Consider the following 13,005-nt stretch of genomic DNA (forward strand, 5'->3'; position numbering starts at 1 on the left):
CAACGACGGCAACGAAAACCAATACCAAACAACACCTCAAGAGAAAAAGACTAAGGAGCAGCTGCTGTGTGCGAGCCAAGTCAATTTGTGGTTGGGAGATTAAAGGATACCGATGGTGTTTGTGACTCATTTGGAAAAAATGTCTGGCAAGAGGATCTATGTCTACTTTAATGCAGCACAATATTCAATGTTTTAGCCATTATAAAGTGTGTGTGTGTGTGTGTGTGTGTGTGTGTGTGTGTGTGTGTGTGTTCTTTTTTAAATCTTTTATTTTTTTAATGTTAACCACATAATATTTTATACTGAGAATTACAGTACTGTACCTCATCCAGGACAGACGGTCTTGCCAAAACTCGTACATAATGAAGCACGATCTGTCTGGCAGGTTTTGCACTGAGACACTGTGTACAGTGGGAGGGAGTGAGAGAGAGAGAGACAGAGAGAGCGAGAGCGAGAGCGAGAGAGAGAGAGAGAGAGAGAGAGAGAGAGAGAGAGAGAGAGAGAGGTAGAGAGAGAGAGAGAGAGAGAGGTAGAGAGCGAGAGCGAGAGAGAGAGAGAGAGAGAGAGAGAGAGAGAGAGAGAGAGAGAGCGAGAGAGAGAGAGAGAGAGAGAAAGGGAGAAAGAGAGAGATGGAGCAAAATGAGAGTCAGGCAGACAGATACAGAAACAATGTGTGTGAGAGAGTCAGAACAAGCAAAGGAGGAGGGAGTAACAAAGACAAAGACAAAGCAGTAGAGATAATGGAAATTAGTGAGAGGGAAAGAATGACAATCCCTCGAAATTTGGCTGGACTGGAGTCATTTAAAATGGCCAACATCAGTGGTGTCAAATTAGAGTGCCAGCACCCAGATGTAAACGGAGAGGTTTACATACTGTAGATTGTTGGGCTGGCTGCTTGTGGCGTCTTCATAGATCTTGAGTGCCTGTTGGACCTCGTCCATATCGCTCTCCTTCACAGACAGTTGTCTCTGGACCAGAAGGATGTTCTGGACAGGGTGGACATCAAATTAACCAAACCCATGATGAATGACATTGTATTGAAATGATCTTAAGTGATAGTTTGAATGTTCTAAGGCAAGCCAATGTGGGGAAATGTGTACATCATATCAAAAACTACACACAAACGTGTAATAATATACAAATGAAACCTGACCAATCAGCAAATAGCTGTATTGGTAAAATGATACCATCTGAGCTGTCACAGCAATACACTGTAAGGTTCCAAGAATTATAAAAAGATGATGTGACATATTTGAGTTGACAAGTGTTCATTTGTAATTATTTCACTCATGGAGCGGATACAGTTATACTGACTTAAATTAACACCGGAGACATCACTGAGTAGGACATTATCTGACTCACCGATTTATATGTGCCCGCTAACGTGTCTTCTTTGAGAGGTTCAAGATGAGGACTCTGCAAATGGAAGCATAAATATTTCAGTCATGTCATGATGGGAGGAACGAGCCCCTTCCACGTCGCTGCCTGGCGGAGCCATGAATCTCTGCCGAGCCATGAATCTACTGTATGCAAGCATATGGCCTCTAGTTACTGCCTACAAAGCTTTGGGTCTCGCAAGAAGGAGATCTCTAACTGTATATATGCATGAGCCCAGAAACAGCCTTAGTTGACACGGCTCTGAAATGTTGTGTTCTGGTCTCTGCATGGTGAAGATAAGGACAGTTGAGGGGGTTTGATACTTGTCACTCAATGCTAGTGTAGTGTATTCCCAATCTCTGGAAATGTCCAGCCACATAGATCCCATTTAAAAAGGGATCTATACTTGGTTTTCTCCTTTTTTTAAACTTGTACAGTAGATCTGCTAATTTCGATCAATCTTCTCCCCACAGTAGACGCTAGGGTTCAAGTGGTTAAACAGAGCACTGAGTCTCTGCTGCTACTAATACTGTAATCATGCCAATACGTGTTTAGTGCTGCCTGATTATGATAACGTAAGCAGGCAGGTTCCATTCACTGTGTAGCTCAGTAGGAAAACCACAATACAACCAGCTAATAAATAGAATCCTACTCATACAGTATGAAAAGTATGGAAAAATAGGTAGAACATAATTTATGTTCCGAGTGTCCAAATTTCAACATTGTACAAAATGATGGCGCGTTGCAGAAACAAGCACGGTATATGAAAGAGATTTTAACCTTTGAGCCATGCAAGACTTTGAAATAAAAGTGAGTGTTCGCAGGCAGCAGCATAGACAGTTAAGCGTCAAAAGCCGACCTACAGTGCAGTAGTCATCTTTATCATTTGTTAGCATTATGTTATGCTTTAGCTATTGAAAAATAGCAGATCTACAAGCTCATAGCGCGCCACCGAGTGGCGCGCTACGAGCTTGTAGGTCTGCTATTTTTTGAAAAATCAAAGAACGACTGACATAGAAACATAGCCTTTTCAGAAAACTGTCAGGATGTAGAAGACATTTTTAGAATCTGATCTCAGGTCAAAATGGGTTAAGCATGTGTGTTTCAGTAGCCTGGAAACCAGATGAATCTGCCATTGAAAAAACAAACAATGATTTTTTAGTCTGGCCATGATCTCCTGATTTGATTTAAGTAGTCTGTTTGGTGGTCATGAGAAAGGGCTATTGGTGCATAGAAATGCATGCCATGGCTGATTAGAAACACTTATTCAATCAACAGACTGACAGTTGGTTACAGCCGGGGGCATATTATGACTCCCGTGGCCTGCATGAACTCACACGATGCTTCATTTATACGTTATTGATCCCCAGTGGGAAATATGTCCTCTGCATTTGACCCACCCTCACTATCTGGAGCAGCGAGCCACTGGGCAGTGCCTGGGGACCAGCCCTAAGGCTACCATCTTGGTCCCTCACTATCTGGAGCAGCGAGCCACTGGGCAGTGCCTGGGGACCAGCCCTAAGGCTACCATCTTGGTCCCTCACTATCTGGAGCAGCGAGCCACTGGGCAGTGCCTGGGGACCAGCCCTAAGGCTACCATCTTGGTCCCTCACTATCTGGAGCAGCGAGCCACTGGGCAGTGCCTGGGGACCAGCCCTAAGGCTACCATCTTGGTCCCTCACTATCTGGAGCAGCGAGCCACTGGGCAGTGCCTGGGGACCAGCCCTAAGGCTACCATCTTGGTCCCTCACTATCTGGAGCAGCGAGCCACTGGGCAGTGCCTGGGGACCAGCCCTAAGGCTACCATCTTGGTCCCTCACTATCTGGAGCAGCGAGCCACTGGGCAGTGCCTGGGGACCAGCCCTAAGGCTACCATCTTGGTCCCTCACTATCTGGAGCAGCGAGCCACTGGGCAGTGCCTGGGGACCAGCCCTAAGGCTACCATCTTGGTCCCTCACTATCTGGAGCAGCGAGCCACTGGGCAGTGCCTGGGGACCAGCCCTAAGGCTACCATCTTGGTCCCTCACTATCTGGAGCAGCGAGCCACTGGGCAGTGCCTGGGGACCAGCCCTAAGGCTACCATCTTGGTCCCTCACTATCTGGAGCAGCGAGCCACTGGGCAGTGCCTGGGGACCAGCCCTAAGGCTACCATCTTGGTCCCTCACTATCTGGAGCAGCGAGCCACTGGGCAGTGCCTTGGGACCAGCCCTAAGGCTACCATCTTGGTCCCTCACTATCTGGAGCAGCGAGCCACTGGGCAGTGCCTGGGGACCAGCCCTAAGGCTACCATCTTGGTCCCTCACTATCTGGAGCAGCGAGCCACTGGGCAGTGCCTGGGGACCAGCCCTAAGGCTACCATCTTGGTCCCTCACTATCTGGAGCAGCGAGCCACTGGGCAGTGCCTGGGGACCAGCCCTAAGGCTACCATCTTGGTCCCTCACTATCTGGAGCAGCGAGCCACTGGGCAGTGCCTGGAGACCAGCCCTAAGGCTACCATCTATCTGGAGCAGCGAGCCACTGGGCAGTGCCTGGGGACCAGCCCTAAGGCTACCATCTATCTGGAGCAGCAAGCCACTGGGCAGTGCCTGGGGACCAGCCCTAAGGCTACCATCTATCTGGAGCAGCGAGCCACTGGGCAGTGCCTGGGGACCAGCCCTAAGGCTACCATCTTGGTCCCTCACTATCTGGAGCAGCGAGCCACTGGGCAGTGCCTTGGGACCAGCCCTAAGGCTACCATCTTGGTCCCTCACTATCTGGAGCAGCGAGCCACTGGGCAGTGCCTGGGGACCAGCCCTAAGGCTACCATCTTGGTCCCTCACTATCTGGAGCAGCGAGCCACTGGGCAGTGCCTTGGGACCAGCCCTAAGGCTACCATCTGGAGCAGCGAGCCACTGGGCACTGGGCAGTGCCTGGGGACCAGCCCTAAGGCTACCATCTATCTGGAGCAGCGAGCCACTGGGCAGTGCCTGGGGACCAGCCCTAAGGCTACCATCTTGGTCCCTCACTATCTGGAGCAGCGAGCCACTGGGCAGTGCCTTGGGACCAGCCCTAAGGCTACCATCTGGAGCAGCGAGCCACTGGGCAGTGCCTGGGGACCAGCCCTAAGGCTACCATCTATCTGGAGCAGCGAGCCACTGGGCAGTGCCTGGGGACCAGCCCTAAGGCTACCATCTTGGTCCCTCACTATCTGGAGCAGCGAGCCACTGGGCAGTGCCTGGGGACCAGCCCTAAGGCTACCATCTTGGTCCCTCACTATCTGGAGCAGCGAGCCACTGGGCAGTGCCTTGGGACCAGCCCTAAGGCTACCATCTATCTGGAGCAGCGAGCCACGGGGCAGTGCCTGGGGACCAGCCCTAAGGCTACCATCTATCTGGAGCAGCGAGCCACTGGGCAGTGCCTGGGGACCAGCCCTAAGGCTACCATGGAGCAGCGAGCCACTGGGCAGTGCCTTGGGACCAGCCCTAAGGCTACCATCTATCTGGAGCAGCGAGCCACTGGGCAGTGCCTGGGGACCAGCCCTAAGGCTACCATGGAGCAGCGAGCCACTGGGCAGTGCCTGGGGACCAGCCCTAAGGCTACCATCTATCTGGAGCAGCGAGCCACTGGGCAGTGCCTGGGGACCAGCCCTAAGGCTACCATCTTGGTACGGTGGTGACTCATTAGATAAAAGCATCCATCAAATGGAAAATGCTATTATTTATTTCATTCGCTATTGCCCTTGCAAAAAGTATTGAGGAGGGAGACCACTGTTCAATGTAAAAGAATAGTTGTAATGCCTTCAAACAGCTATATTTTATATTACAACGTTTTTACAACAATTGGCTTAAAATCTTACAGACGACTCAGCAACGCGTTTTGAGTACAAGAACTCTTCCTCAGGCAGCAATTCCGCCCTAAACATAACTTTGTCATGCCATGAAATCACCTCATGGAGGAGTCACATCTCTTGTCATTGAGCTAAATGTAAAATCCTTTACACGTTTGTACACTCTTGAGTTACAAATGGATAAATAAAGGCTGAGGATTTTAAGGCATATACAGAACCAGTAAAGCCCTCTATAGCAATACTCACACTGTCTACCCAAGACCAGCTCAGTGGCCTTGTGGTTAGTGTCCACCCCGAGACTGGGAGGTCGGGGTTCAATCCCCGGCCGGGTCATACCAAAGACTCCCTGCTTGACACTCAGCATCAAAGGGTTGGAATGGGGTAAGTCCCTGCGTCATACTAGCGTCATGTCCAGGGGGTGTACTTGTACATCAAGCTGCCTCACGCTACAGAAACAGGAGATAGGCTCCTGCCCTATGGGCCTCATGGCTCGGCAAGGCTACTTATATATACTACCCAAGCCCCATACAAACCTCACACTGTCTACCCAAGCCCCATACAACCCTCACACTGTCTACCCAAGCCCCATACAAACCTCACACTGTCTACCCAAGCCCCATACAAACCTCACACTTTCTACCCAAGCCCCATACAAACCTCACACTGTCTACCCAAGCCCCATACAAACCTCACACTGTCTACCCAAGCCCCATACAAACCTCACACTGTCTACCCAAGCCCCATACAAACCTCACACTTTCTACCCAAGCCCCATACAAACCTCACACTGTCTACCCAAGCCCCATACAAACCTCACACTGTCTACCCAAGCCCCATACAAACCTCACACTCCAGTTTGTCTATGAGCTGCTGCAGCCGGTTCATCTGGGAGCTCCAGTGGTTGTCTGATTCCACACTGACCCCTGAACCAGGAAGCACAACATAAGAGTCAAACAAGGTCCGTTATAATCCCCAAGATGTTATGGCTGGAGTCAAATGGAATAAGGCTGCAACAAGCGATCATTTTATTTAAAAATAAACGTTTTGATTAAAAGAATCAATGCGAGATAAAAAATAAGATATATATATATATATATATATATATATATATATATATATATATATATTTTTTTTTTAATATATAATATATATATATATATATATATATGACAATGTTTTATAATCAATTTAATCGATTAGTCTGATTAACAACTTTATACTTCGTACAACTATGTTGCAGAATCGGTTGCATTAACAGTTGCACACTAAAAGTTGAATTGTGCACCTGTAGTGAGCATGCCAGAGTAGGGGTCCGTGGGAGACAGACACATATTCTTCTGGATGCGTCGGCCAGGGCGCTTGGCGGCCCTCTGGACGGGCAGGTCCTCTGGCTTCCTCAGCATTCTCTTCCCCGTGCAGCTCTGCTCGTCCACAGCCTCCATGGCGCAGTCCAGCGACGACTGGAGGGACTGGAGCTGGGTGGAGGTCTCCTTCAGCAGGAAGCGTGTCACAAACTGGCCCAGGACCGAGGAGCCCTGATACTCCTGGATGGCAGAGTTGGAGAAGGAATGATAATGTAAAGAACAGATAATAGAACCAAGTGTGTGACAAACAAGTGGTGTTTAAAAACAAAGTCATATTTTATGTTTTTTGTGAATTTATCCATTGCTCTATCCTTCATTTTGGTTGTATGAATTGATGAAGTAGTCACACATCTATTCATGTTCTTAGTTACAGCACTCATCTCTGCAATTTCCAATAGCTAATATGTGTGCATACTTTATTTTCCCAAACAATAATTAGTACTTTGTCTTGTAGCTTTTCCTTTTTTGCGTTTTCCAAATATTAGACAGAATCAAATGTTTTATGGTCATAATTCACAAGGAGCCCGGCTGCCTTGAGTCCAGTCTTAAAAAGTAGGGGGTAAAAATAGATCTTCGTCTATTTTGTGTATTTTCATCCATGGAGAAATTAATGGGATTTCTATCTGTGGGACCTGTGCCACTATTTCTCTATAGGGAAGCTAGGGTTCAAGTGGTTAATATAGGCACCAAAATGTCCAAGACGGATTCAGTATTGATCGAAATGGAAAGAGATTGATTGATTGATTGATTGAAGAATTTATTAACAGTTTGCAGAATTACAGTACATTTCAAGCACAAACTCAATACAAAGGCTGTTAACTGTGAGTGGACGACCCAATTAAGCATTACACTTGTTTCCAACAGGGTCCACCATGTTCAAATCATCAAAACATTTAGAGACGTACAAATAGACACTTCTATAGACAGAACAGGAATTCATCAAAAAGGAGGTAAAAAGGGAAAATAAATATATACAGTGAGGGGAAAGAAGGGGGGGGCGGGGGGGGGGATTCAGATTTTACGGGGGCCAGTTTCGAATTGCAGCCATCCGTAGGTGCCCTTTGAGAGCGGTTTTGAAGGAGTCAAGGGATTCGCATGTCTTAATGACAGTTGGTAGGGCGTTCCACATTTTGGTGGCATAGGAGCGAAAAGAATTTAGTCCCTTGTTTGTGCCGAATCTGGGTTGTACATGGTTCGTTGCACTCCCTCTGGTGTTGTGGGTGTGGACTTCGTTAACATTAAGGAAGTATCTAGACAGGTACATGGGTATCTTGGTGGTGTATCGAATCTTGTGGACCAGACCCATTGCAAGATGCTGTACTCTGTCGCTGTAGATGACGTTAATACATTCTGTATGTATATGGAATTGCTCTGATGAAATGTATCCTCCTGATTTAATGGATCAGTAACGCTGAGCGGTTTGGCTGCTGTGTTCTGATAGGGTCTCTCTCTCTACAACTTTGCCTGCTCCGCTCTTGTGTGAGCACTAAGCAGAGAAGATATGATGTTCATCCTTGTGAACCCCAGTTCTGCTCGTCTTTACTTCCCCCTGGAGTTCTATTTTATCTTTTTTAATCAAAGGACATATATTCTGGTCTGGTCCTGTCTAAGATAAACAATTATATTCTTCTGCCGATCCATCCCCACAACGGGTCAATGTCGACGTTCTCTGAGTTATATTAACATTCCAGATTTTAGTGTGCAATACTGTGCATGTGGTATGAAACAGAGTTCATGTACATGCCACATGGAGGACTGATCCTTCACCCTACAGCCATAAAGAGTAGTGCTGATGACCTCTGAACGCTGCTTAACATTGCCTTTTATAATCCGTTGCAGCGATTACAGGCGGCTGATCTGAGTTTGAGTTGACTCGCCTTTTCAGAAAGAGAGACTTTTGACTTTAGTGGCAAATGAAAAATGCATGAGACAACGGCAGGGAAGAGTGGGGAGAGGGCGTAATCAAAGAAGTGGAGAAAGGCGGCCAGACAGACAGACAGACACAATGACACCAAAGAGGGATGTTGAGACTGTGATGAAAGACACAGGACTACTGGGGGTGGCTTGAAAGGACCAAGAAAGAGAAATAAAGAGCAGAAAAGAGATGATAGGAGCTGATAAGCATCTGTGTGTGTCTGTGGTGCAGTGTGTGTGTCTGTGGTGCAGTGTGTGTGTCTGTGGTGCAGTGTATGTGTCTGTGGTGCAGTGTGTGTGTGTCTGTGGTGCAGTGTGTGTGTGTCTGTGGTGCAGTGTGTGTGTGTCTGTGGTGCAGTGTGTGTGTCTGTGGTGCAGTGTGTGTGTGTGTCTGTGGTGCAGTGTGTGTGTGTCTGTGGTGCAGTGTGTGTGTGTGTGTGTCTGTGGTGCAGTGTGTGTGTCTGTGGTGCAGTGTGTGTGTGTGTGTGTCTGTGGTGCAGTGTGTGTGTGTGTCTGTGGTGCAGTGTGTGTGTGTCTGTGGTGCAGTGTGTGTGTGTCTGTGGTGCAGTGTGTGTGTCTGTGGTGCAGTGTGTGTGTGTCTGTGGTGCAGTGTGTGTGTCTGTGGTGCAGTGTGTGTGTGTCTGTGGTGCAGTGTGTGTGTGTGTGTCTGTGGTGCAGTGTGTGTCTGTGGTGCAGTGTGTGTGTGTGTCTGTGGTGCAGTGTGTGTGTCTGTGGTGCAGTGTGTGTGTGTGTCTGTGGTGCAGTGTGTGTGTCTGTGGTGCAGTGTGTGTGTCTGTGGTGCAGTGTGTGTGTGTGTCTGTGGTGCAGTGTGTGTGTCTGTGGTGCAGTGTGTGTAGAGGACATGTGATGTCTGGCCATTCAGAGAGCTGGGGGGCTCTTGTCAGCATCGTTTATTGTCATATTACACAGTGTTCATCTAAGTCAGAGAAACAAATGTAAGCAGATGTACCTGTAAAGGTCCACATTTGGATTTGTTTTGGAAGATTTCTTTGGGGCCAGTGTTATGCTTTATTGCAGATGGGTTGGTGTAAAAAGACAGGAAACTGAGGATATACGGAGAGGGCACACAGAGAGAGGAGAGACGATACAGGAGAGTGTGGAACATTATTAGCCTGGTTAACCACTCCCCCTTGAAAACATTTAATTACTTTCTGTTTCAAGGGGGAGTAGTTAACCAAGCTAGAGCATTATGTTCTGTACCACCATACTGTTCCATATTAAACTTTCCATATCAAATTTTCTCTTTTTCTCTAATTCAAGATACCAGTAGTAATCACTTTTTATGTAAATTATTTTACACTGTACTTTTTATTTTTGTTGCATTCGAACATCATTTTATGTATTTCTTGTGCACTCTTAATAGTCTTGATGTCTTAATGCTCAATGTTTATGCAAAGGACTTTGAATTGCCTTGTTGAAATGTGCTAGCCAAATACATTGCCTATCATAATGCTCTACTGCACTCACCGAGGATGCATATATGTCATAGACATAAATAATGTGTAGGTAGGCTAGATTCAAGAAAACTATGCACAAGACACATTCTACTCTACCTTGGTACGCTTACAAACATCATACTGAGTTCCTGCCAGCAATGAACACAACTGGAATGGGAAAAAACATGTCAATATGCATCCACACTGAAGCATCCTTTTTTTTTAGTTAACACCCGAGTCTGTCCTCCTGAAACAGTGAAATAACTGTTTACCACTCGCCGTGCAACATGGCTCAGGTGAAATCGATGGAGAGCGAGCCTTGCTATTGATTAAATCTCAGTGGCCGTTCTTTCGACGTTGACTTCGATCCCTTGCTTATCGCGTCCTCATTATACGGCCCTCCTCACTGAGGATTCAGTCATGTCATGAGCAACCTAGTTAATCCACTCTACATGATCCCGTTGGCATCTGTGTCACTCCGCTCCATGGGGCTTAACCCATTCTGACCTGAGATCAGATTCTAAAAATGTCTTCTACATCCTGACAGTTTTCTGAAAAAGCTATGTTTCTATGTCAGTCATTCTTCGATTTTTCAAAAATATCAGACCTACAAGCTCGTAGCGCGCCACTCGGTGGCGCGCTATGAGCTTGTAGATCTGCTATTTTTCAATAGCTAAAGCATAACATAATGCTAACACCAAAAGGGGTTCCCGCCCAGAATAGGTTAAAGAACAGGACTTCCAACACTCTAATTGGCACGTTTCATCATTTCTCCGATAAGATAACCAGATATATGATTATCTGGATATAACTAGAACCATAGGCTACGGCTGCAACTATACGGTATTTGGAGCTCATAGCTGAAGTTCAGGAGCAGGACCACACCTCCAATCCAGCTACCTCCACCTCCTATCAAGCCACCTCCAATCGGGTCACCTCCACCCGTATATAAGAGCCATTCCACCCACGGTTCTCGCTTTCGTCATCACTCCCCCCCCACCCTAATTCTCATCCTACTCCCTCTCTAACCTCTCCTTTTTACAGGTCCCTAAGGGGGGTTTGTTGTGCCCGGGAGCACGGCGGATCCCCGAAGCCTCGGCTTAAATTACCTGATGACCAGATGGATGGCCAGATGACCCGTCGTGGGTCATCTTCGTTTCTGTTCATTATTCGTTTCGTAAATCATTTCATGCATTCTTCTATTAGTTAATAAACGTTGTTAAACTTCTTTATTTGGTGGTGCGGTCCTTGATCGTGAACTATTATTTTCTTAGTGGTCATTCTATGTCTCTCTAATGAGCACCAAACTTCGTAACCTTTATTATTTGCTTAATTTTGCTTATTCGCATTAGAGTTCATTTCTGTTATTTCTTAGAGCGTCGCAGTCCACGCCCCCTTTCATGACAACGCCAGGCCCAGGAAATGATTCCCAATGCATTTTTCCCATAGACATTTCAAAAAGTATTTATTTAAAGACGGTTACGCTTTGACAAAGCCAACGCGAGTTGTGACAACTAATGACAACAAACACAATATTTTGGACCAAACAAATAATAATTAATAATTAATATTGTTGTAACCTGCAGTTTATTTCTTCTTTGTAATTATTTGTTCGGCCCAAAAAATTATGTTTGTTGTCATAATTTGTCACAACTCGAGTTGGCTTTGTACGAGGCTTAAAAGGTCTTTAAATAAATACTTTTTGAAAAGTCTATGAGGAAAATGAACGGGGAATCATTTCCTGGGCCCTGGTAGGGGGCGGGACTGCGACGCTCTATTTAGTTTCCTTTAAGCTTCACTTATCATTGTTTGTATTGTGTTTGATTTAAGCTTGTAAATATTAATTAATTCATGTAGGGGTGTTTGTACTCATTGTTTGGTAACCCCATACTCTCCTATATTATGTTTATTAAGTAGGTATTTGTCTATTTGTCTTTTTGTTCTTTGTTTTGGTCAGGGGATTATGTTAGGGGTTATTTTCATTAGTTTAAGTCCCTGAAGTTACAAATGGGTGTGTAGCGTTAGTCCAACTTTCCAATAGTGCGATATTACTAACCCTACCCCAAACCCTAATATATATAACCATAACCATAACCGCACGTGGAAGCCACGGGTGAGTCTTATACCGGCCATGTATGTCGGACTAACGGGACACCGGACTTACACATGCCCCCCGGCCACGTCACAAATCACGATTACTTGTCACTCAAGAAAGAAATGAAAAAAAGGTATAAATGTCTGCTGAGTTTGAATTCATCTGTCGTCCTCCATTTTATGTTAACCTCCCTAGGGGGTTGTAACATATGGAATTATAAAGGTACAGCATTTTCGTTTTAAATAATGAACTTGATTTTTCATCATTGACTAAATGTGTAAGTTCCACTTAAGAACTATTTTATTATGTACAAGAGTGTTGTGCAAAAACATATATTGTTTATTTTCTCCATTTGATTGCACTCCTTGCCATGGACAGAAGATTGTCACTTGAATGCTATTTGTTTGTAGCCTACTGTGGAGTGTCAAGATGAAGTCACAAATTAGCCCTGAGGCAAGTTTCAATTTAGCTATTTCCCCACCATTGACTTCATTAGCTGGATTAACTCATCTAGTTCTCACTGCAACACTTTGCCTCTCAGCCACTGCATTATTCAGACTAGCATGTGAATATGGGAGAATGGGAGATGAAGGCTTACATTACAAGACACGTTGGTATGTCAGTCAGTATGACAGGTAATGAGAGCATTAAAGGCCACTGATTCCACTCTGAAGGCAATCAAATATACTGTACTGTGAACAGGAATGTAAACAGGGACATTATATATACAGTATTATCGTCATCGTTGGTCAGAAACCTTGTATCTGAATAATTTAACTTGTTTTGTTTGTAAATCAATGCCTCAGCTTGTTTTAAAGTGAAAGTGGTCAATTCTTTCAGGTGTGTTTCAGTGAACCAATGAAAAGTATTAATAAGAGCTTGTGACTAAATAATAACCACATGTTCTGTTTTCCATTTGCTGAGAAGTAACGCTTTAGGACAACAACTTCCATCCGACAGTGACAATATTTG

General features: G+C 45.7%; 1 protein-coding gene across 1 annotated transcript in view; it reads right to left on the minus strand.

Annotated features, from left to right (window-relative positions):
* The window catches only part of LOC306941628 (N-terminal EF-hand calcium-binding protein 1-like), a 37,563-nt gene that overhangs the window by 4,661 nt on the left and 19,897 nt on the right, over window positions 1–13,005 (minus strand). Inside the window, exons 6-10 of the mRNA XM_079527180.1 lie at window positions 6,489–6,747; window positions 6,047–6,126; window positions 1,363–1,416; window positions 874–986; window positions 324–401 (exon numbers count right to left, since the gene is read on the minus strand). Of these exons, the coding sequence (XP_079383306.1) occupies window positions 324–401; window positions 874–986; window positions 1,363–1,416; window positions 6,047–6,126; window positions 6,489–6,747 (584 nt within the window). The remainder of the gene's footprint in view (window positions 1–323; window positions 402–873; window positions 987–1,362; window positions 1,417–6,046; window positions 6,127–6,488; window positions 6,748–13,005) is intronic.

The sequence above is a fragment of the Electrona antarctica genome (genome assembly GCF_951216825.1).
Source record: "Electrona antarctica genome assembly, chromosome: 2".
Lineage (NCBI taxonomy): Eukaryota > Metazoa > Chordata > Actinopteri > Myctophiformes > Myctophidae > Electrona > Electrona antarctica.